Below are 22533 nucleotides of genomic sequence, written 5' to 3' on the forward strand. Positions count from 1 at the left end.
GGCAGTGACAGGAAAGATGAGACTTGCAGCACTTGCAGGCTCCCAGCAGGGCTGGCACTGGGACACTGGCACAGGGCATTCCTACAAGGAAAGGGCAGCCTCACCCCAAACTGCACTCCCAGGGGTGTCTCCTCTCCATGGATGGCCTCATAAGGTCTAGGGAGCACAGCAGTTCCTCTCTCAGAAGCTCCTGAACTGCTGCATTCTGCTGTTCCATAAACCCAGCCCTAATTGCTGTAATTATCTCTTCACCTGCCTCCTAACAGCACTGGCTTCTCCAAGGATGTCCTCTCATCTCAACACTGCACATCCCAGCCAAACCCTCCAGTCATTGCTTGGAAAGCAAGCTCTTCCCAAAAAATGCCCCTGAGGTGTCTCCCCAGCTTCCCAATCTCTGTCTCACTGATAAAATCCACACAATACCAACTGTCCAAGCTGGATTTTCATGGAAGAACAAAAGCTTGTTTAAATCATTCTGTTTCAGGACTTTGGCTGTGGATGAAGGCTGTGGAAATCTGGAGGGGATGCAGTGCACCAGACTGTGCTGGTGGAGAGCTCCCACCCCCTGCTCTCCCCAGGGATGTGGATTTGAGCAGGTCCTGAGGCCCTGGTCACCCATCAGGACACACCTGTACACAGCCCATTTACAAGGCTGTAAATCCCCTCAAAAAGAGGAGAGTACCAGCCTCAAGTAACCCACAACTAAACACTTAGAAAACATCCATCTGGTGTATAAAAAAATACAAGCTTTGATATTGGTGCCAATTAAAACAATTGCATTTACCATTCACCCTTTAATGTTTGCAGAGGGCTTTGGAAGCCCTGTGCTTGTACAAGCAGTTAGGTGCTGCCTGCTTTGCAGAGGTAATGGATAAAAAGCACTGCAAAGATAAAAATCCCACAAGTGATTTATCTGGAGTGAAAATCTAAAGCTGACACTTGAAAGTTCAACGACTTGCCTGGTGACTCCAGACAGTTTGCTTAGCTGACAGGGCAAAATATGAATTGCAACTGTTTGTAGAGGAGCTTCTTTGGGGATCTGAAAACCCAAATAGCTATTTCATCTCCCTTTGACAGAAATCCTGTAGTTGCATTTGGGCTGGAACAGAATCCAGCTCACTCTCACGTGGCAGGATTGTCTCTGCACTATTAACTGGAATAAAGATTGCTTTGGTTTCAGAGAAATGAGCCAGAGCAAAGCATGCTCGTACTGGGAGCCTGAACGCTGCACAAAGGATCAAAACTGCACTAAATTAATTGCTGTGAAAACAAACTCTTCAAATCAATGGGATGGGAAAAGCTGAGGCCCCACTGGAGGTTCTGACAGAGGCTGAGAAGTGGGAACTTCAAAGACTTACTTTGTCTGTATCGCTTTTCTCCATCACAATCTCATCTGTCTCTGCCCCAGTTTCATCCTCCAGAAAGGGGTTGGTGGAGGGAGGTGGCACTTCTGGTTTCTTCTGCTGGAAAAGAGGAAGCTCCTCAGAGAACAGCCAGTTTTGTGCCCTCTGGCACACAGCTGCATCCACATTTTGCTTTCCTGAGCCCTTCAAAGCACTGCCCAGCAATCTGCCTTCTCCCAGCAGAGGTGATCAGATCCTGGCTCCCTCCCCACCCCTCCATGTTAAATCCTCCTTGACAGTGTGACATTTTATCCATTTCCACTCTCCCAAAGCCCACTCCAAAGTGTGTGGTCTCCACTGGGATAACCCACAAGAGCAGCTCCAAAACTCTGCCCTGCAATCAAGCCCAAATTGCTGCTCCCACAGTTTGTTCCCCCCTCTGCACTCAGCAGCCAGCTATTTATAATGGTGCCCTTCATTTTGGGTACAAAACAGAGCAAATGACAGCCTGAGTGTCACAGCCTCTGGACATGTCAGGAAGGGGGAAACACAGGATTTTCTGTCATTTGAAACCACACCCTCCCCTTCTGGTTTTCTCACTTCCAACAACCCAGAGAAGTCAATTTAATTAAAGCTGCAAATTTACTATGAAATTTGTCAGAATAAATAAAGCCATATTCCTGAGAGATCTAAATTCAGCCAGGAGGAAAACCTTACAGGACTTCCTCTTTTAATTAGCAGCACCCACAGCAAATGACCAGTGGGTGCAGCAGGCTTTCCTTGGAGGCTGAATTATCACATCCAGGCAGGATTCAAGACACCAGCTGGACACAGAAGCCAATCACACACGCTCTGTGCTGCCAGGGCATCTGGCTGACAGAGCTCTGGGCTGAGATTCCAGGCAGGAAAAGCTCAGAGATGGCTCCAGAGATATTCCCTGAGTTTTTTCTCTTGGTTCTGCCATTACAATCTACCAAAAAAGAGACAAAGCAGAAGCCACCAATGTCCCTGCAAGCCAGAGTGACCCAGCAGTGTGGGACTGAAAGCTGGTCCACGTGCTCAATGTGTGGTACCCAGAAATGAGGAGAAGAGGAGACTTTTAGTTACAATGTGCCACTGACATGTAGAGAACAAACATTACAAGGCATTTAACCACACCACAATCACCCTGTGCCTTCAAACAGCACAGGGCCCCAGGAGAACCAAAAAAGCACACAAGCAGTGCATTTTTAATTCTTGTGAGCCATCTTCTCTACAGTCTACACACTAAAAATCACTTTTCCAATACAGAGCAGAGTCACACTGAACACCCTGAGCAAGGGGAGGCTGCAGGTGACACCTTTTATAGTTTCCAGCAGCTGAGCTATGTGTGAGGGGGTTTTTTTCCTCCTGAGACAGCTGCTGAGTAAAGGAGAGCTCTTCAGAAATGTCCTTACCCCTGTGCCATCAGCAAGAGTGCAGCCTGAGAAGCGTTTGGCCAGGAGCCCCTCAAAGTTGGTTGTTCTCTGAATTGCAAACAAAAGCAATTTCACCTCAATCTCCTTGGCCCTGGTGCGCATGATCTTGGAGAGCTCTGCCCTGCAAGAGAGAGGGAATATAGAAAAAACAAATGTGGTTTCCTATAAAAGTCTGAAACCTAACACTGGAACTCAGTCTGCTCCCCAGAGAGACTTTCATCACAAAATTCAGGCTAATTCCTAAGAGGCTCTCTAACATAAAACTGCTTTGCAGATCCCATTTCAAACACAGCCACAGTTGCTGTGTGGGGAACAGGACCCCATCCCCTGGCAGCCCCCTGGGAAAGCCCTGAGCATCCAAGCTTGGCAAGCTCAGAACTCCCACTGGGGTCCCAGAACAAAGGCAATGGTGCTACTGGGACTCCACCTGGCACCTTCCTCTGCTTCCCTGTCCCTGGCTGGCAAAGAGCCTGGTCACCACAGTCAGCTCATGCTATTCCACTTGGCCTGAAATATTGCTGATTTTTACCTCTGGTACGCTGAAAATTGATTTTCACATCACTTCAGTTTCTCATGGTTTTAGCGACGCTTCTCAGCCTTTTCACTCCTCACTTCCTTTTAACCACAGACAATTCCAGAGAGACATTTGCACCCTGCCTTCAGACTCTGACCAGTGTGGCAGGAGCCAAGCCAGCCTTTTATTTTCAGGAAGCTGGGAGGCAGCAGGAGCTGCGTGGTATCACCAGAGGGGTATTGGGAGAGACAGAGGTGACAGAGAGACTCTATCATCAGAAGGCATGAAAAGGCCCTTTGTTATTAGAAATTTACAGGTTATTATTATTAGAAATTTACAGGTCATTATTATTATTAGAAATTTACAGGTCATTATTATTATTAGAAATTTACAGGTTATTATTATTAGAAATTTACAGGTTTTATAGAAACAACAGTGGACTTCAGACCTGACAGCCCTTTAGTGTCCCTACAGGATACGAAACAACACGATGCAGACTCACTGCTCTTTCTAAGGTAAAAAAGGGACTTTTATTTTTCTGACTCTAATATTTATAGATTTCCAAAAGTGACAGTGGATTGGAGGGTGAAAGTGGCACCTCTCCAGTCTATTAAATTTCTCCTCCTCCATAAAAGAATGCAAAACAATTTACATAAAAGTGTGTGGGAAAGTTCATTACAAGCATGGTAAACATCAGAAAGCTTAAAAAATCAGAGCAACACTTTAGGAATCTTCTTTTACACTACTGGCGAACTATGAATAGTACACTCTGGAGAATCATATCTATAAACAATAGAAAGAGAGATAATAATTGTTTTAATTCTCTGAGCTTTCTCACAGCTTCTTACAGAAAACCCTGGGGCAGTTATGTGTCACTCTGTTGAGCGGATGTGTGGCTCTGCAGGAGGGGCTCAGCTGGTGATGTGGCAGAATCCTGGGGCAGTTATGTGTGTCTCTGCTGAGAGGATGCGTGATTCTCCAGGTGGGGCTCAGCTAGGAATGTGGCAGAAGCCTGGGGCAGTTCTGTGTGAGGATGTGGGGCTCACCTGGTGATGTGGCAGACCCTGGGGCAGTTCTGTGCTGTTCAGAGATGTGGGGCTCACCTGGTGATGTGGCAGAAGTCCACGGCGATGCGCTCCGTCATGCACCACTCTGCGGGGAACATGCGCCCGTACTTCTCCTCGTAATCCACCAGCTGCCTCTTGATCCAGGCGTAGCGCCGGTCAATCTTGTCCAGCCAGGCCACCTGGACCCCAGGGACAGAGACTTTTTAGCATCACCAACAATTTTAGCAGCAGCAGTTGCAAATATTCAGAGCTGTGCTGCTGCTGCAGCTCTGCTCTGTCTCATGATTTTACATTGATTAACATCCTCTGCATGCTTTGGATTATTGGTGACATTTTTGCCCCGTGTCCAGGAGAAATGATGATGAGGATTCCATCTTATCAGAAGGCTAATTAATTACTTGATTATACTATATTATTCTATATTATATTACACTATATTGAATCTAAACTGAATCTGCCAAGCACTCAACTCATCTCCACTGCACACACACCTGGATTCAACTGGTCAGTGAACCAAAACACTCACACCAAATCCAATCACCAATTCCCCTCAGGTAAACAACCTCCCACAATGCCTTCCACTTGTGAACAACACAGGGGCAGTAAATGAGAATTGTTTTGATCATTCTTTGCTTCTCTCACTGCATCTCCCAGGTTCAGAGAATGTGAATCCCACATTGGATATCAGGAAAAATTTCTTCCCTGGAAGGGTTCTCAAGCACTGGAGCAGGCTGCCCAGGGAATTGGCTGAGTCACATCCCAGGAGGGATTGAAAAGAAGTGTGGATGTGGCACTTAGGGACAGGGTTTAGCAGTGGACTTGGCAAGGGTTGGAATCAAGGATCTGAAAGGTCTTTTCCAACCTCAATGATTCCGGGATTCCAAGTGCTTAAACACATGCCAGACTGAAAATCCTATCTTGTGTGAATTAAGAGAGCAAGTTCTGTTGAAAATGAGGATAACAGTACTCCTAAATCATGCAGAGATTATTGAAAACTCAATCCAATAATATTTCATTTGATCCCACCCTCTTTGTTTCAGACAGAGAGGTTAAAGTCAGTGGGATGAGAGTGCAGCAATTCCTGGATTCTTACATTCAGCTCACATTTAAATTCCAGCTAAAATTCTTACAAGGTGAGCAGGATGGGATTTTTTTCCCCCCTCAATAATTGTGTTTTCTGGTCAAAAAGTACAAAGATTAATCCAGAAAACTTTGATAGAAAAATGTTAAAAATTTAAACTTAGAATAGAGAAAGGCTAAGCTGCCTATGTCAAACATTTGAAATTGATAAAATACATTTTGATCTAAAGGTGATCCCGGTTTGTCCAGGTTTTTTTTATCAAATTCAGGAAGGTTATGGTAAACTTTTAAAAAGCTGTTAGTATCAGGACAGGAAGTTTAAAAATTAGCTATAAAGATAATTACCTTTTTAGAAATCCCTCCCCCTCAGCTTTCTAAGCATTTTGGGGTGTTGAGTTTTCAATTTTCAGAGTTTCATTTTTCAACCCTCTGCAGGGCAGGAAATAAATCTAAGATAAATTTATTTATTTTCTGTATGTGGGAAGAAAACATTTCTAGTGATAATCTGAGAAACTGAGTTCTGAGGTGGGAGGATACTGGCAGAGATAACAGCGACTCCCAGCTCATCAAAATCAGTGTTTTCAAGCCCTTGGGATAAAAACTTTTCACCACAGGAACTTGTGGAAGTGAGAACTTTGGGAATGCCAGCAGAGCAAAATGTGAAATCCAAATGGAGCTTGCAAAGCTTCCCTTACATCTTGATTTTCCTGGAAAAGGACCAGGTACTCTGAGAGGTGTTGTTTAATGAATTTCTTGATGATTTCCTGTTTGATCCTGGGGTCCAGGACGTTGGCTACCAGGCAGGCATCACGTAGGACATTGCTGGGCCCACCAGTCCTCTGGCAGAACAACAGGAAGAAAATTATTTCAGGTTAAATAATTGAATGGTTGATTGTAAATGCATCCAGGTTTATCCTTTCCTATTATTCTTTTTTCTGCTGCTACTCTTTATTTATTGCTGCATCTTTCTTCTGCTGCATGTAAAGGCAGAAAACTTTAAAAACTTTTTATTTTTTAAAAAGCTGCTTTGGTGCTGCTTCTTACAGACACAGATTTGCACTTCACCACCTGCTCCAAAGAGTCTCCTCCTTTCTGTACTTGTCACTTGCATGAAGAAACCAGCAGAGCTGGTACTCTGAAAGACAGAACTGGCTTTTTCTTGGAAGTAAATTCAAATTCACACCTACTCCCCTTACTGTTTGCAAATGTTTGGATGCACAATGCTGGGGAAGCACAGTTGGTGCCTTAACCCCAGCCCAGATTTGTATCTGTGCTGAGTAAACCAGACACAAACTTGGTGGCACTGTGTCAACAGCCAGCCTGGGCTTGGCTTCCTCTGAACAAAACACTGATTTTTGTGACAAACAAATAACCAGGGACTGGGTGAGACCCCAAAGAAACCCCACAGATGAATTATTGGGCATTCCCTGCCTGGCTGCAGCCCTCTGGCAGGAGCAGAGTGAAGGGAAGGCTGGCACTTCCCCCAGAGAGAGAAATCACCCTCTGCTTTCTAAAGAAACTCCTGAAACAGGCAGACACCAAATCTAGAGGCAAAATGAGACTAAATCCAACAACAATCACCCTGAAGAGTTTCCAGTGACACTTTTCAATGGGAGGAAGAGGGAAAGTGAGAACTTTACCTTTGTACCTTGGGAAGGAAAGGCTTCCTCAAAGTCAGCCAGGATCTGCTGCCCCAACTCGTTCTGTGCTGCCTTCACCCTGCAGGGGACACAAGAAGGTCTCAAAAACCTCCCTGCAAGGTGACTGCAACACCAGCAGCTGCAGGAAGGTTTGGAAGGGATCAAAAGGATGCTGAAGAAAAAAATATCCACCCTCAGAGGGTCTGTGTGTCAAAATTGGGAGACTTTTTGCTCCCTGAATGACAATTCCTGAGCCCTCAGCTGCAGCAGAACATGTCCTGGGTTCTCCTGCCCTGCTGCCATTTAATACTTCAATAAGGGGCAGTTAATCAGCTATTTGAAAGGCCTTTAATGCCAGTGGGATCTACACTGAAATTCATTTCTGTTGCCCACATTTCAACAGAAATATGTTTCTAAGATGTAAAAAGCTTCACAACATCTCAGTCTTCACCATGAACCTTTCACAGCTACAGGTGTTCTGATCCACTTTTAAATGAACACAGCTGGCAGCAGTTTTATCCCATAAATTCTCAGTGTCTTAGAGAAGCACAAAAGAGCAAAAGGTATGAAATGGAAGCAGAATAAACCACAACCTTGCTCTTTATTTGGCTAAGAGAAAAAAAAGCTTCCAATTTCCAGAAATAAAAGTCAATACAGCTTAATTGATACTTCTAGGGAAATGGAAATGCCTACACACACTAGAAAGTGCCAAAGCAAACAGTGAGGCACTTCCATCCCTCTGCAGCCCTTGAATTCTTCCATCAGTTTTTATTATAGTGGAAAGGCTTTCAGCTCTGAACTGATCACTCTCACTGTGGATTTTTCCGCTGAGATTGATACTTTAGCAAGGCTGGCGACATTTACTGTTGTGAAAATGTTTGTTCAGACTGTGGGCAGAAGACTTGGGGAAATTTTTTTTTTTTGTGCTTGTTTAAGACTCCTCCACCTTATCAAGGAATGATCTGCTTCTTTAATCTTCCCATTTGAGCTCCATTAGTAGCAAAAAACCCACGAGATGATCTGACAATGCTGGATTCTTTCCTGGTGCCAAATGCAGAGAATTCCAGTCCTTTAAAATTGATGGCTGAAATAGAACTTTATATCTGTGATTTAACTGGATGTACAACCTGCCTTCCTCAGGATTTATTTATGGGGATTTGGTTGGAAAAGCTTCCTGCCTGCAGTGTCAAAAATAATTCTCACTTAAGCTCTTTGCTTCACAGGAATGTTCAGAGACTCCTCTACTCTTCCAGGTAAAGACATCCAGTTAACAACTTCATAAAATGTTGAAATAGGAGTGGGGAATTTAATCAGTAAGGAGGAAGCCACAGCTACAGGTTTACTCCTGCTTAAATTCTACAAGAAAGCACTTGTAGCTCATGTGAGAAAGCATCACAGAAACAAACCAGAAAAAAAGTGGGGAAAAAAAAAAAAAAGACACTGAAAACAGACTGATATTTTTTATCTTTTAAATAATCCAGAAACAAGAAGTGTGTAGAATTAGGAGTCACAGGAATTAGTGAGTTTGTATGAACAACTGGAAGCTATTAGCAGTGATACTTCTTTCCTACTGAGGGGCTGTGGGGACCTTTCTGTTTGACAACAGCTGCAGTGCAGCACAGGGGAGGCACTGAAAGGAGCAGCAGCCAATTCCTAAAGACTCAACAAATTTCAAAGAGCCTCTGTCAAGCAGTTAAAAGCCCTGTCCACAAACTTTGTTGTTTTAGGCTCTGATTCAGGAAAGTACTTAAGGATAATCTTAATGGGGATTCTCGTATCCTTAAATTAAGAAACTTGCAGGAATGCCTTGCTCAAGTGGGATGTTGAAAATATGTGTTTTTTAAAAATAGGTCCTGCATAAATAATCTCTCAAAAGCAGGCAGGGAGAACAAGTTTAAATCTTTTTTTTTTTCCTTCATATTTTCTAAGAGAGAGACAGGGCAGAGCCAAAGTTTAGGTGTGAGCAAGGACAGGGAGCCCCAGTGCACTGCCAGTAAAATTCACTTTTTATATAATCACACACAGAGAAACACTCAGTAATTTTCACAATTATGAACACACACCCAGAAGCAAGAAAACCTTTCTGCCACCTCTTTAGAGCTCACCTGCCTTAGGCAGAGCACAAGGGGGGCACTTGCTTCAGCCACTGGAGATTATTGCCCCTATGGAAAGCTGTCAGCTTCACTGACAGAATATTCTGAATAATTCAGAATGTTCTCTATGCAGTGGGAACTGCAGCCAGAAAAGCCTGGACATTCAACCTTGAGGGTGTGTGGGGAACCACTTCACCAGGTGAGCTGGCTCAGCAAGCCCAGATAAGAGATTTAGGATCTCTCAGAGCCTCGGGTGGGTTTGATAAGGGTCTCTCCCTGGGTAGGTTCCCCCAGAAACTGGGATATCCCAGCTGCCATCCCACACAGCAGGGAATTGCCTTTTCCTGGGGCTGCCAAACCCTCTGGTTATCCCACTATTAATGATTTCTGTTTCTCTGACTCCTGTTTTATTATTAGTGGCTTTTGTTCCCCGTTTCCCCTGCCTTTAAAAAATAAAAACAAGAAAACCCACTGCTATGTTTCAAATGACATTAAATTACTAGAAACCACAATTCCTTTAGCCAAAGCTACCAGAAATCTTAAACCAAGCCTGGCAGCTTGCTGAGATAAAAAGAGGCTGAGCCAGCCTGTTTTCCTGTGGCAAAATTATAATTATCTTTCTCCTAAATACTTTCCAGGCTTTTTTCCACTGTCTTCTAGGCCTGCAAGATCATTTTTTCTGGGTGGGTTTGGGACCACTAATTGTACCTCCCTCCAAAGACAGAAAACAGCAGAGGATTGAGAGATAAGGAAATATTCCTGTTTACTACAACAGCTACCAATGCACTGCCTTAGAAATTGCTTTAGGAATGCTCTTAGGAAAATATTTACATTTGGCTACGAACTGTGACATTTTTACATCAGTACTCAACAGGAGCAGCACAAGAAGCCAACTAATTGAGAGTTCAGTCCAGGTTTCCAATGAATCCTTACAGTGGGATTTTGGCTTGGTTGTTTTCAAAGGGACAGAACAGGTGGAAAACAACATTAAAAACACATCATTACTTCTCACAGCATCCAGGAGCAGCAACCTAAATTGAATACCCCATGACAAAGAGCACATCCAACAGCACCAAGCAGGCACTTCTCCTTCCCATGGTTTCCCATTCATACTTGGCTTCACTCCATTCACACCATGAAAAAAGAGGCTTTTTATTTCAGAAAGCAACAGAATCTGCTGGTTGAGCAGTGTATATAAAGGGCTTATTGTATATAACAGACATTGGTTACTGTCACAGCTCTGTGCCAACATCTACTAAAGCATTTCTTGCCTTCCCAAACATCCTAGAGGCTTCACTTGTACCATTAAAACAAATCCACGAGATATCAAACCCCAGCAATTTCACAGTCTAAAAATACCCCTGCAAGAAGCCAGGCAAACTTCCTCTGATGTTTCATGAATCACAAGCAAAAGAGAGAGAAAAATCAACTCCAAACCAGGCCCTGACACACATCCACAGAGCCAAACTCCAAAAGCAGAATGATGGTGCCATGGAGCTCCCTGCAGGAATTTTCTGCCTGGATGTGGAGCGGTGAGGAGCTCCCAGCAGCACCCCAGAGCAGCTCCTTGCACCCCACAGCAGCCTCCTCTATCACTACCAGATGGTGCAGCTCTCCCTGTGTAAACACTGGGAGGAAAACCCTGCCGAGGCAATTCTAAAAATAGGAGGAACAGACTTTCTTGAGCTTTTCAGATCCTTATCTTAAAGGGAGAACAAAACAAAAGAAGTTTTCCTCCATGTCCTTGCCAGTCTGCTGGCCTGACTCGAAACCACCCTGCCTGTTAGCAGGAGCCTGAACTGGTTTCTGTAACAACTACAAAAGTATTAAATAATCACCCACCAGAGAGGGAAAAGCAGCCAGAATTCTAGAGCAAGGCTTAAATTATATTTGGCCTTAAAATGGCCAATGACAGCAGGTTTCTGCCCAAAGGGCATTACCACTGCAAGCAATCTCTGAGCACAAGGCTGGATCAGACAACAGCCTCAACTCAGAAAAGCACTGACATATGTTTACATTTCCTTGATGTTCATGTTCATTTAAGCAAATTCTTATGGTCAAATGCTTTGTTAAACAAGGCCCCATCCCTTCTCTAGAATTGAGACTGGATTTTTCTTCTGCTCTGTTTCATGGATTCCATCTGTGTTTTCTGGAAGAGGTGTCTATACCATAAAGAAAGTCCAACAGTTTTACATGAAAACATTACAAACAAATCATTCAAACTCTGTTTCCATCACTAAACAACACAGGGAGCCAGCTGCTGTCTTAGCAAAGGGAGTCACCAAAAAAAAATTAATGACTGTGCCTGGAAGACTCCTTGGAGTACCTCAGTAATGAGCAAAGTCATCTCAGGCAGGGACAGCACTGTCCCCTAGAACAGGGAGGACCTTGTTCCCTCAAATCCCAGCTGGCACATCCCAAATGAAGCCAAGCCTGAGGAGAAATGGTGGCTTAGTGACCACCTTGAGACTGAACCTGCCCAAGACATTTCCTACCCTTCCTCCCCAGCAGGAAAGGGAGTGCTCAGGGTTTGAAGCTTTTACCTTTCAGAGAGCTGTCGAATCTGAGGGATCCCCATGTATTTGTTGAAGTGCTCCAAGACATTCACCACACCTTGCAGAAGGTTGGCAACTTCCCCATATTGTCTCCTCCTGGTCATAGCCCTGCAGAGGAAATTTGAGATTTACAAAGGCAGATTCAATGAAAGTCCTGGGTGGTAATTCCACAGGTTACCTCATCCCCACTGGGTCACACTGCTCCCTATTGACATTTATTTTTCTAAAACACACAGCTCTTCATTAACATTCCAACGCTGCATTAAAATTTCACTTAAGCGATGCTAAAATAAACCAATCTGGCACAAATCTAACAATGCCTCAAAAAAAAAAAAAATCCCATAAATGTCAAAAGCAACACTTGGCAAGGAACATGTAAACTACTGAATGCATCCACTTCCCAGTATGGGTCTGGAGGCAGTAAATGTTATTTCTCTGTAATGACCTGAGTGAAGCCATTCGTCATCACACACAAAGTGTGAGCTCAAGCTCCTCTGGAGGAGAACGATGCTGAAAAGCCATTAGCCTTGACTTCTCTGTTAATAACTTTCACAGGGAACTGACAGGGAAAAAAAAGAAAAAGAAAAATCAAGTTCATTTATTTTTATATCATCCTTTAGGATCATTCCAGTGGAGACAGCAGGCTAAGGAAAATTTAATTCTCAGCATTTCACGACCCGGCGTTCGTGCAGGATTTGCTACAAACCAAGAACAGGCTGTGCAACTTCACAGATGCAACATGTTAAAAAAAAATGCATTTTCCTAGATTGGATATTCCTCAAGCATATTAAAAAAACCAAAAAGGATTTTTAGAAATATTTAACCCCCAATTTACATATGGTACAAGCTGCAAGATTTCCTTAAACTCATGCTAGAATGAAAATTAGAGTGGACCTTTACCAAAACCCATTGCAGTTTTAGATACAAGAGTAACAAAAATCCTCCCAAATTCCCAAAAGCACATCTCTAATGAGGATTCCTTAATGAAGCCAGACTCATTCCTTATCACCAAGGATCAACAGAGCAACTCAAGCAATCGATGCTGCATACTATGAAACACAACACAGGCTGGGGGTCACTGAGAGCAACACAGATCTGCCAGCAGAAATCCAGACTTGGGAGCAAAATTCCCTCCAAAAAAAACCAGGCAGGCTGTGCCAGACCCATAGAGAACACTGCACAAACTTCACAGCAAGGATCCCCAGACTTACTCCAGAGAATCCACCCCCCCTGCCAGCATGTGGAGGTGGTTGAGGGTGGTGATGGAGGTGGTCAGGTGACGCTTGGCATGGTCCAACTGCTTGATATCCCTGGTGATTTCCTTCACCTAGGGAATGAAAAAGGATTCTGGTTGAATATCGAGCCCAGCAATGGAATTTTCAGGAGATAAGAAGCCACTCTCTGCTCTTTGGGAATGCAGAGGTGTCAGCTCAGCAGCCTTGTGGACACCACAGGTTCAACACAGGAAATCACCAACCAGCCAGGACCAAGGACAAAAATGTTACTGACAGGAAAAGCCAGTGTCCCCTCCCTTTCAAAGGCCAGAAGGAAAGGGCTGCTCACCATTTGCTCAGATTTTTCAGCCTTGTCTTTAATATCCTTAATTTTACCAAAGAGCTGTTGAATGGCTTTCTGGGCTTCTTCCAGGGCCTGGAAAAGAAACAAGGTCAGAGTGGAAAGAAAATCTGCATTCAGTTTTCACCTTTCTAAGAAATGCACAGTTGCTCTTAACACTCCCTGGGGCTGGGGCACTGGAGGGGAGCAGCTGTCTTACAAAGAAAATACCAGCAGCACAACAAAAGTCAATGTACCACGTTGGAATATTGAACCTGAGTGGGCCAGGGTTTCAGTATCCACTTTACAACGATGCTTTGGCAAAATTTCACCAAGATATTTTATGAAAGCAGCTCTTTAAGGTCACTGGAATATCTATTGACATACTAAGTGTGGAAAAATAGGTAGAACGTACTCCTGATCAACAGATATTTCAAGCAGAAAAATGAAAACTCCACAAGACCTCTATGCTCATCATTAATTATAAATAAAAAACACACACATAGAAGACTGAGTGCTTGCCCAAACCCCCTTGCTGAGTTAGCAGGACATTATCCTGGTGGAAAAGATGATGCTGATTCCATTCCACACACCTGCAGGAGGAATGGCTCTTTCTAAGCACAGGTAAAGAGGTGGAGGCCAGGAAATGGCTCTCAGCATTTAATAAGATTAAAAAATATTTTTCATATTTAAAGCAGGATTTAAAATAGGATTTTAGTGCTATTTTCTTGGGGCACCTGGTCCCTTTTATTTATCCAACCATGGCACAGCCTGAGCTCACACAAGCAGTGTGAAGCACACGTGGATGCAGTGAAGGAAGCCACATGTCCAAAATCCAAAATCCAAAATCACATGGCCAAAATCTGCCTTCTGCAGTAATTCTACACGTTCTGCCTTCCCAGCCTGATAACATTTCCAGCTCCACTTTGTTCCCTGCTGTTAAGTGGGCTTCTATCCCTCTGCTTTTATATCCAGTCTCATGACCAAGGTTACAGCACAAGCTACAAGTTCCTTCAGCAAATAAATTTAACACATCTTCATTTGGAAATGGATGAGGAAACTATCTGCCAGGAGCTTTTGCTGGAATATAGCTGGGTTATAATAAAAGTATAAAAGCTGGAGATGGTTTATAATTCATTTTCCAGAGGGGGGGGGGGGGGAAAGAAAAGCCTCCTCTAAAAAATTTTCTGAATCATGTGAAAGTTAACACTTTCTGGATTGGTGTCACAGATGTTCAATGAGGGACAAGAACACACAAAAATGTGCTGCAGGGTGGCTGGGCCAGGGCTGAACAGCCCCCTGCAGCCTCTCCAATTCTTTTGAGAATTAAATTTTCTCCTCCATTGAAAGGCTTGAGGATCAAGTGCGAAGCAAAGAAGCAAAGAATGTTCTTTTCAACATACTTAGCTGTGTCTCTGTGCTCAGGCCTGCTGCACATTGCTCTGTAATGGAATTAATAAGTGGGTTATTAAGCAAGCAGCAACTGTTTTGTATGGTCTGAGCTTTGGATAGGCCTGTATAAAATTCAAGATTCAGCCTGAAATTCTTTACAGATGCCAACTGCTGTCTCCCTTTGCTTCAGCACTAACAGCAAATGCTGATTTTACTGCACGGTCCCAGGAATTCAGAGATTCTTCAAAAGAACTTATTTGTCTAATGGTGATATTTAATAATTGTGATTAAAAACAGCCTTTACAGGGAAGTGGGTGAAGAACAGGTTCCTGCAGCTCAGTGGAAAGCAGCACACTCAGGGTGGGCAAAATCCCCACCTAAAAACTGCCCCTGGAACACTGAGCAGAGAAAAATGGGATTCTGTCCCTGAGCACTGCAAACTGCCAAAAATAAGACAAACTGGTGTCATCACCTGGTCCTGACACTTCCACCTCCTAAAAAACTCTGAGAAAACACAAATGAGACAATGTGTGCTCTGCCCCATCTGATGAATTAAAGGATTGTGGTCTCCTGCTGCTGAGAGAAACGTGCCTGGGACAGGGGGAGACACCAAACAGCAGCTGCTCTTCTGCTCCAGTCCTGCATCTCATCCCTCAGAGAAGGGAAAACATTTCCATAACTGTTAAAAAATTTAAAAAAACCCAAAAAAACACACACAGGGAACTCAACTGCAAACTTGAGTAAATCAGAATTGCTCATAAACACTTGTTTCACTCCTTAAAACTTTCTTCCAAATATTTGCTTAGCCATTAAGACATAAATCTTTATCTATTCTCCTAAAAAAAGAGCTGCATATTCCTTACATGAGTCAGAACACACCAATACATTATATCATCTATATATATTTATAAAATGGATATATAATTTGTATAATTTAAATTTAGAGGTGAAAACATTTCTTCAAGCATTTGCTGAAAGTAACACTGTGAAAATCTATTTTTTTTAAAGTCAGAAGGGCTCTGTCAGATCTGGTGTGAAGTTCAGAACTGGATAAAAAAATGTTATTTCATGCATATGTACCATTAAAAAACCCCAGAAGACAGTTTAAAGAAATCAATTAAACTTTTTTTTCCTGTACACTCTAACCACAGCATCTGAGAGTAAAATACTGTGTGTAGAGGAAACAAATAAAAAAAAATTAATCAATAATAAAGAAAATTAACCAACAAATAAAGAAAATTAACCAATAAACAAATAAAGAAAATTAACCAATAAGGAAAGAAAACCATCACCTTCCCAATTACTATAAAAACAGAGCAAAGCAAATAGAAAAACAAATTTCAAATATAAGAAAACACCTCATAATTAATAAACAGTGTTATTAGGGGATAAGAAACTAACATCTAGGGCATCAAAGTGGGTCTAATTGCTCAAGGTGCAATACAGAAGTTTATTAATGTAATTAATGACTGTTCTTTCAGCTGTAAAAAGAGAGGGGAAAACAGCCACGTTGAAGGAAAAAATGCATTTCCCTTCACACTCTGCTCCTGCTACAAGGGTGAATCATGAATTTTAAAAGCATTTTCTTACTGCTTTTGTTACTATTTTATTAATAGGTTTCTTTTGGACAGAAATTCTAGGGAAAAACAGTATCAAGAGGCCAGGAATTGCTTTTATTGCAGTGTGTCTGTTGCCATGATGGATGACAGGCAGTGATCTCCCAGCTGTGCCTTCACCTTGCCTCACTCATTGATTGGTTTCCTCATCAGTGCAACTGGGAAACATGGAAATGAACACACCCCAAACAGCAACCAGGAGTGAAGTTATTGCCTTTCCTTCCCTCCACCAGCAGTTCATTCTGGGGGCAGGGGACCAGGAAGAAACACTGGAGACATCATCTGTTGTGGTTATACGAAACGAGGATGTTGAAACCAAGGTTGTGACACGCTGGAAAAACACCATATGACTCTAATCAACAGCTGAGCCTGCAAGCTACAATTAACCCATCAGAATTATTTATTCAACTTTGTGCAACCTCTGAGTGCCAGCACCAGCTGAGAACCACGCTGGGGATGCAGAGGGCAGAGCCAGCCGTGTCCCAGCTTTTCCCCTAAGGTTTGACCCCAGGCTTCCCAACTGCTCTGAGCGGTGTAAATTTAGCAAAGACCAGCTAAATTAGTAAATTTGGCAGGACCAGCCATGGGGGGAGTGGCTGCAGCCACAGAGGGCTTGGTACAAGCCAGGGATCACATTCCTCCTCCCGTGGTTTAGTGTGTCTGACACAGCCTGGGCGCAGCAGGGAAGGAGGGGATGGGGCCTGTCCTGCTCCTGGGGCTGCCTTGCAGAAGGGACATCCCAAAAGAATTCACAGACAGGAACACACAAAGGGGTCCCCCAGTTTAAGGCCACTGTGTGTTTTCAGCCATCTCTGGTTTTCAGCCAGTATTTATGCAGTGGGAGCTCCTGTGCTCGCAGCAGAAAGCTGAGACACGGCACGCAGGAGGTGGAAAACTCAGCTCCAGCTCACAGCCTGAGCTCAGGTAAGCTGGGCAGCCAGTGAGCAGCTCTGCTGTTTGCCAAATTCTCCAAAGGTGGAGGGAAAAACACAGCCCATGAATCAGCCACAGCTCTGCAACCTCCTTCACCTTGAGATGTGACAGCAAAAGACTCCAAAGGCAGCGGTGTAAAACAATAGGGAGCAGAGGAAAGCCATGAATCACTGAGAGACTGCCTCAAAAATTGCTTTCCTTGGCATTGTCCCAAGCAACTCCTGAGGTCAGACCACACATCATTCCTTGTGTCACCTTTTCACACCAGATCTTCCAAGCAGCAGAAGGAGGGAAGAAAATAACCCAGTCGAGAGGTGGGACCAGACTGTGACTTGTTTGTTAAATTTGGAAGTGATGCATTCTCTAAAAGGTTATGTTCCAGTGGCTTACAGTACCAGGCTGACATTCATACACACAAAAACATGTTAGCAACAATTATTCCAGCCAAAAAAAAACAGCCCAGTGAATTACAGTCAGTGTCTCCAAATCCCTGCAGTGCTGCAGATGGACACAGCCTCCTCCTCCTCCCCTTCCAGCCCAGGTACAGAGCTGTCACATCACCCCATCAACCAGCAGCTCATTAGTGGGTGTGTTAATTTCTAAATAGCTCCTTATGCATCCCATCAGGAATCTTGTGCAAGAAAATACTTCAGTACCAGGAAATATGCAAATAGGAATTAAGAGGCCTGTGTGTTACTAGAAAATGTCAAGTGAAGTGGGAGAAAAAGCAAATTTTCAGATGAAGTTTCCTTGCTTGGGGATTAACTGAACTAACATTTTTTTTTCCCTCAGTCATGGCTAAAATACCTCCCTGGTTTCTATTTGCTTGCTGGTGTTGTGCTAGAAACATGTTATTTTTATTTGATTCTAGCCAATATATAGTTCAATTGAATGTTGTTATTCACATCAGAAAGCTGCCCTCTACCAAGTGTTTTATAGACACTTGACATCTGCCAAATTCACAGCATCCAAATGTATTTTTAATGTTACAAATAGGGCTGTGGTCATGATGCTGAGAATTTAATGCTCCTGGCCTGGTCCCTGCTCTTGAATTCTGAGTGTTAATGCTTCTTTCATTTGCTGTCACACTTCCAGCCCAGATCAATGAAAATTTAGACCACGACTAAAAATAAAGTTCCCATCCCCAATTCTCTGAGGAGCCTCAGCTGTGGAGATTTCAAAGCAGCCCTCTCACACTGGAACCAGCCTCACATTTTCTGCTGCTGAAACCTCATACAAACGAGTCCCTCCAGATTGGGGAAGGGTGGAAATTCACTTTGATTCTCAGACTGATTTCATTTCAGAGAAAACCCCCAAGTTTTACAGCTAAAGCACTGCAGCTGATTTCCCTGAGCAGGCAAACCTGAAGGGCTCATCACCCTGGGGTTGGATTTTAGCAGATTTCTACCCTGGCAGGTCAGCAAATAGAACATAACTACTACAATTGTCACTGAAGAAGAGAGTTTGGTGCCATCAGCTCCAATCCCAACCACTCAGGCTGCACAGGACACTTTCTATCAGCAGATTACATCCAACATTGCACAAAGCTCCAAATTGCTGGAACTGCCCCTCCACTTAACCCCAAATCACGCTTAGAAATCAAACCCCACGTTCTCCACAGCTGCACAAACACTGGCAGACACAAGGGGTGAAGTGACAGCTGATTTCCAGGTAGTTCTGGCCAAAACTTGGCAGCTTAACTCCTGAACTGCACCCTGGGCTGGTGCAGCACCTCTGTGAGCTGTCAGATTTTACAGCATCACCCAGCCCTGCACAGGGGTGTCTGCAGCACCCCAGATTTTACTGAATCACCCAGCCCTGCACTATGAGAAAGGTGCTGAAGTGCTGTGGCAGAGGTTTGGGTGGCCTTGCTCCAGTGAGTAATTTTACATGAGTTTTACAGTGCCTAATCTGCACCAGGGCACTGTGGACATTTAAATGTGTAATTGCACAACCTAAAAATTAAAGCCTCTGGAGCTTGATCAGGCTTGGGTTTCATGGTGGGTTACTACAGCTTCATCCTTACCTCATGGTAATATTTATAATGAGAACTGGAAATAAAAAGGTTAAAAATTAAAAAAAAAAGGTTGATGCTGGTGGTGCAGCTTTTGAATAGCAAGGATTTGGGAATAAATGGTTTTACACCAGAGCACTAGGAGCTTCTTGGCCCAATATAGCATAAATACTATAAATGTATTATATAAATATATAAAATATTTTAAAGGCATTATAAATACTATATATGTACTTATAAGTATTTATAAATATATATATATATAATTTCATGGTGGGTTACTACAGCTTTACCATCACCTCATGGCAGGTTACTACAGCTTTACCATCACCTCATGGCAGGTTACTACAGCTTCACCATCACCTCATGGCAGGTTACTACAGCTTCACCATCACCTCATGGCAGGTTACTACAGCTTCATCACGTGGCAGGTGAGCAGCCACAGCCTTGCCCCACGCCCAAAATTAAACACTATTATCATGTAGCAAAATCTCTGCAGCCACTCATTATTCTCCTTATCTATGTCAGAATAGCCAAGCTGGGGCTCTGCCCTCCTGTTTGTGTTGACAGCCTGATTGCAGGGGTTTGCTGCACACACCTCAGAGAACCCAGAGCCCCTGGCAATGCTGCTCACCCTCCTCCCATCCTGTGTTTGCTTGATCAGAGGGAAAACACACTCAGTTTATTTGGGAAGACTGAAAATGACTGAGGGACTCCAGCTTGTCTGTGTGCTGAGGTGTTTGCACACTGCAGGCAGTGATATTTGCAATTTCAGAGCCACATCTGCAATTTCAGAGCCACATCTGCAATTTCAGAGCTTGACTTCTGTGGAGGGAAAAGTTTAGCAACCACTCAAGTTACAGCAGATTTTGCAAGATGAATTCTTATCCAGGTTCATGTGCTGCTTTGGGTTGGGGTAGAGTTAATTTTCATCACAAGTATGGGGCTCTTTCTCTGCCCCAGTCAGAATCAGCACAGGTGAAGAGTTTAAAGGCAAAAAGAAATGGGGGGAAAGGAGGCACATCAAGAACCCTGCAAGGAGGGATTTCCAAGTGGGATTCCTGTCAGTTTACCTGCTGTAAGCATGGATGCAACACAGCTGGAATAAACATGACCACACATCAAAAATGTGAGGCAACAACAACAAAAAAAAAGATAAAAAAGGGGAAAAAAAGAATTTAAAACATGCACAATAAGACACAATCTCCTGCCTGTTTGGAATTCTGTTTCCAGGCTGGGTTTCTTGCTTGGTTGGCATCAAAGCCACACAGGACTGGTCACACTTTGCAGCTTGCAGTGCCTTCAACACCACCAGCACCTTCCTCTTGCCAGCACAAGCACAACCCCATCCCCAGCCTCAGGCTGCAGGACAGGAACATCCCCTGAGCTGAAGCACAAGGCAAGGTCAAGCTCAGACTTGCTCCTGCCTTGCAGCAGATGGCAAAAGTTATGCCAGCATGAGAATGAACAGCACCAGCTCTTCCTGGCATGCCATTCACCTGAAACCTTGTTCACTGAACGTGTTCTGGGCTAGAAAAAGCTCAGTGTCACTACAAGGGAAGGACATTGTCCAGCTGTCACAATTCACTAGGGAAATGACTCTGAATGAAACTCACTTTGGCAGCTCAGCTCCTGCTTATTATTCATGGGTTACAAAAGAATATTATGGGACTTTAATCACTCAGCTGGAGCCTTACAGAATCTGTGGCATGACTTTTTATAAAATATATGAAGTCACACAGCTTAAAACCCCATATTTAACCCCAATCCATTCACTATCTTAAAAAGGTATTGAAATCTAACACTGGTCATATTTCATATGCTCACATTTCAGAATAATGACCCATTCATAAAAATCCAGGTGATAAAGCTTAGGCAGGCAGGAGAGAACGAATGTAACTGAAAGATGGTGCTTACAACATCAGGGATTGTGACACAAAATAGCCCCCACATATTTCAGAGACTTAGGTTTAATTATTTATTAAGAGATTATGACAGTCAGTGCTGTCCCAGCAGCAGGGGCACATCAACACCTCCCATGTGAGCCAAACCTGGCACTGGGGCCAAGGAAGCAGCGCTGGAATTTGATGGCTGGAAGTGAGCAGGTGTTTAAATAAACAAATCAATGGCAGGGAAGTGCCCAGGGTAGGAGATGTGCAGGCACTGGGTGCCTCAGTCCAGCAGGAAACACAACCTGCAGTCAGAAAAGTCACCTGCACACTGGTGGAGGTGAAAGAGGGAGGCTGAAGAAACACAGCTGCTTCTTAAGCAGGTCTATGCACACAGAGCACAAAAGCAGCTCCCTGCCTGCCAGGCTGACACTCCTGGACCCAGCCCTCACAAAGCTGGAGGGGACAAGCCACTGACTGTGGTGACACCACCCAGCAGCTGCCCTGGGGCTCAGGACACTGCTCAGAAAAGCAGCAGAGGACCCCACTGCCACTGCCCTGTGCAGCACCTGCATCCCTCTCCTCTTCTGCTCACTCTCCATCTTCATCTCCTCCTTCCTCCCTCTATTGATTCTCCAAAGTGTTTCCTGATCTCTGTTTAAAGAAAAGAAAAACCAAGGGAGTATTTCACATATTTCCAGCTATGACCTTGTCAAACCCACAACCGGTGGGCATTTTTCTCTGCCAGACACAGCCTGCTCCTTCCACAGGCTCAAACACTGCCAGACTCTGCAGCACACCCAGGGCAGGGCAGGCAGAGTCTCCCCACAGCTGCAGAGCCCAGATGTTCATTTTTACATGCCAGGAGGGAGGACAGCCCTGGCTGACCAAAGGATGGGATGGCCAGCTGAACTGTCTGGGCAGCAAGGATATATTCCTATCACTTGACCACAGCAGCTGCCATTCCTTTTCTTGTACTGCTGGAGTTGTGAGAAAGAAAATACATATCACTGTTTTCCTGGAGCAAAACAAAGACAGGGCCAAGCAAAGCAATCCAAGTTATCAGCCAGTATCTTCAGCCATGAGAAACATCCAAAGCTTTTCCCAGCCCAGGCACATCCATTTGCACTTCTGGTTAACACTTAACTTTGTTCTAGCACTAACTGAGCCAGACCCTAACAGAATCAGAAACATTAAGCAATAAACCATGTTTTTCTTTGAAACACAGTCTTTGTTTGATGCAACTTCAGTCACTTACACACTCTGTGTGCACAGGGCAGGATGGGAAAGATGGACCAGAGATAACAGAAAGATGTTTGTTGGGTTTTATTTAGATTTCAACTATCAAGCCACAAATCCATTTGGGATCTTGGGATTCCTCTGGGG

The 22533-nt window shown here is 43.9% G+C and overlaps 1 protein-coding gene across 2 annotated transcripts in view; it reads right to left on the bottom strand.

Annotated features, from left to right (window-relative positions):
- Positions 1-22533, bottom strand: part of VPS53 (VPS53 subunit of GARP complex) — a 59829-nt gene that overhangs the window by 27930 nt on the left and 9366 nt on the right. Inside the window, exons 5-12 of one of the 2 annotated variants that reach the window (XM_084219329.1) lie at positions 13313-13399; positions 12961-13076; positions 11738-11857; positions 7102-7180; positions 6157-6300; positions 4418-4560; positions 2780-2921; positions 1359-1460 (exon numbers count right to left, since the gene is read on the bottom strand). In XM_084219329.1, the coding sequence (XP_084075455.1) occupies positions 1359-1460; positions 2780-2921; positions 4418-4560; positions 6157-6300; positions 7102-7180; positions 11738-11857; positions 12961-13076; positions 13313-13399 (933 nt within the window). Of the gene's footprint in view, positions 1-1358; positions 1464-2779; positions 2922-4417; positions 4561-6156; positions 6301-7101; positions 7181-11737; positions 11858-12960; positions 13077-13312; positions 13400-22533 lie in introns of both variants that reach the window. The other variant, XM_084219328.1, reaches the window with a different exon arrangement.

The sequence above is a fragment of the Fringilla coelebs genome, assembly GCF_963513975.1.
Source record: "Fringilla coelebs genome assembly, chromosome: 20".
Classification (NCBI taxonomy): domain Eukaryota; kingdom Metazoa; phylum Chordata; class Aves; order Passeriformes; family Fringillidae; genus Fringilla; species Fringilla coelebs.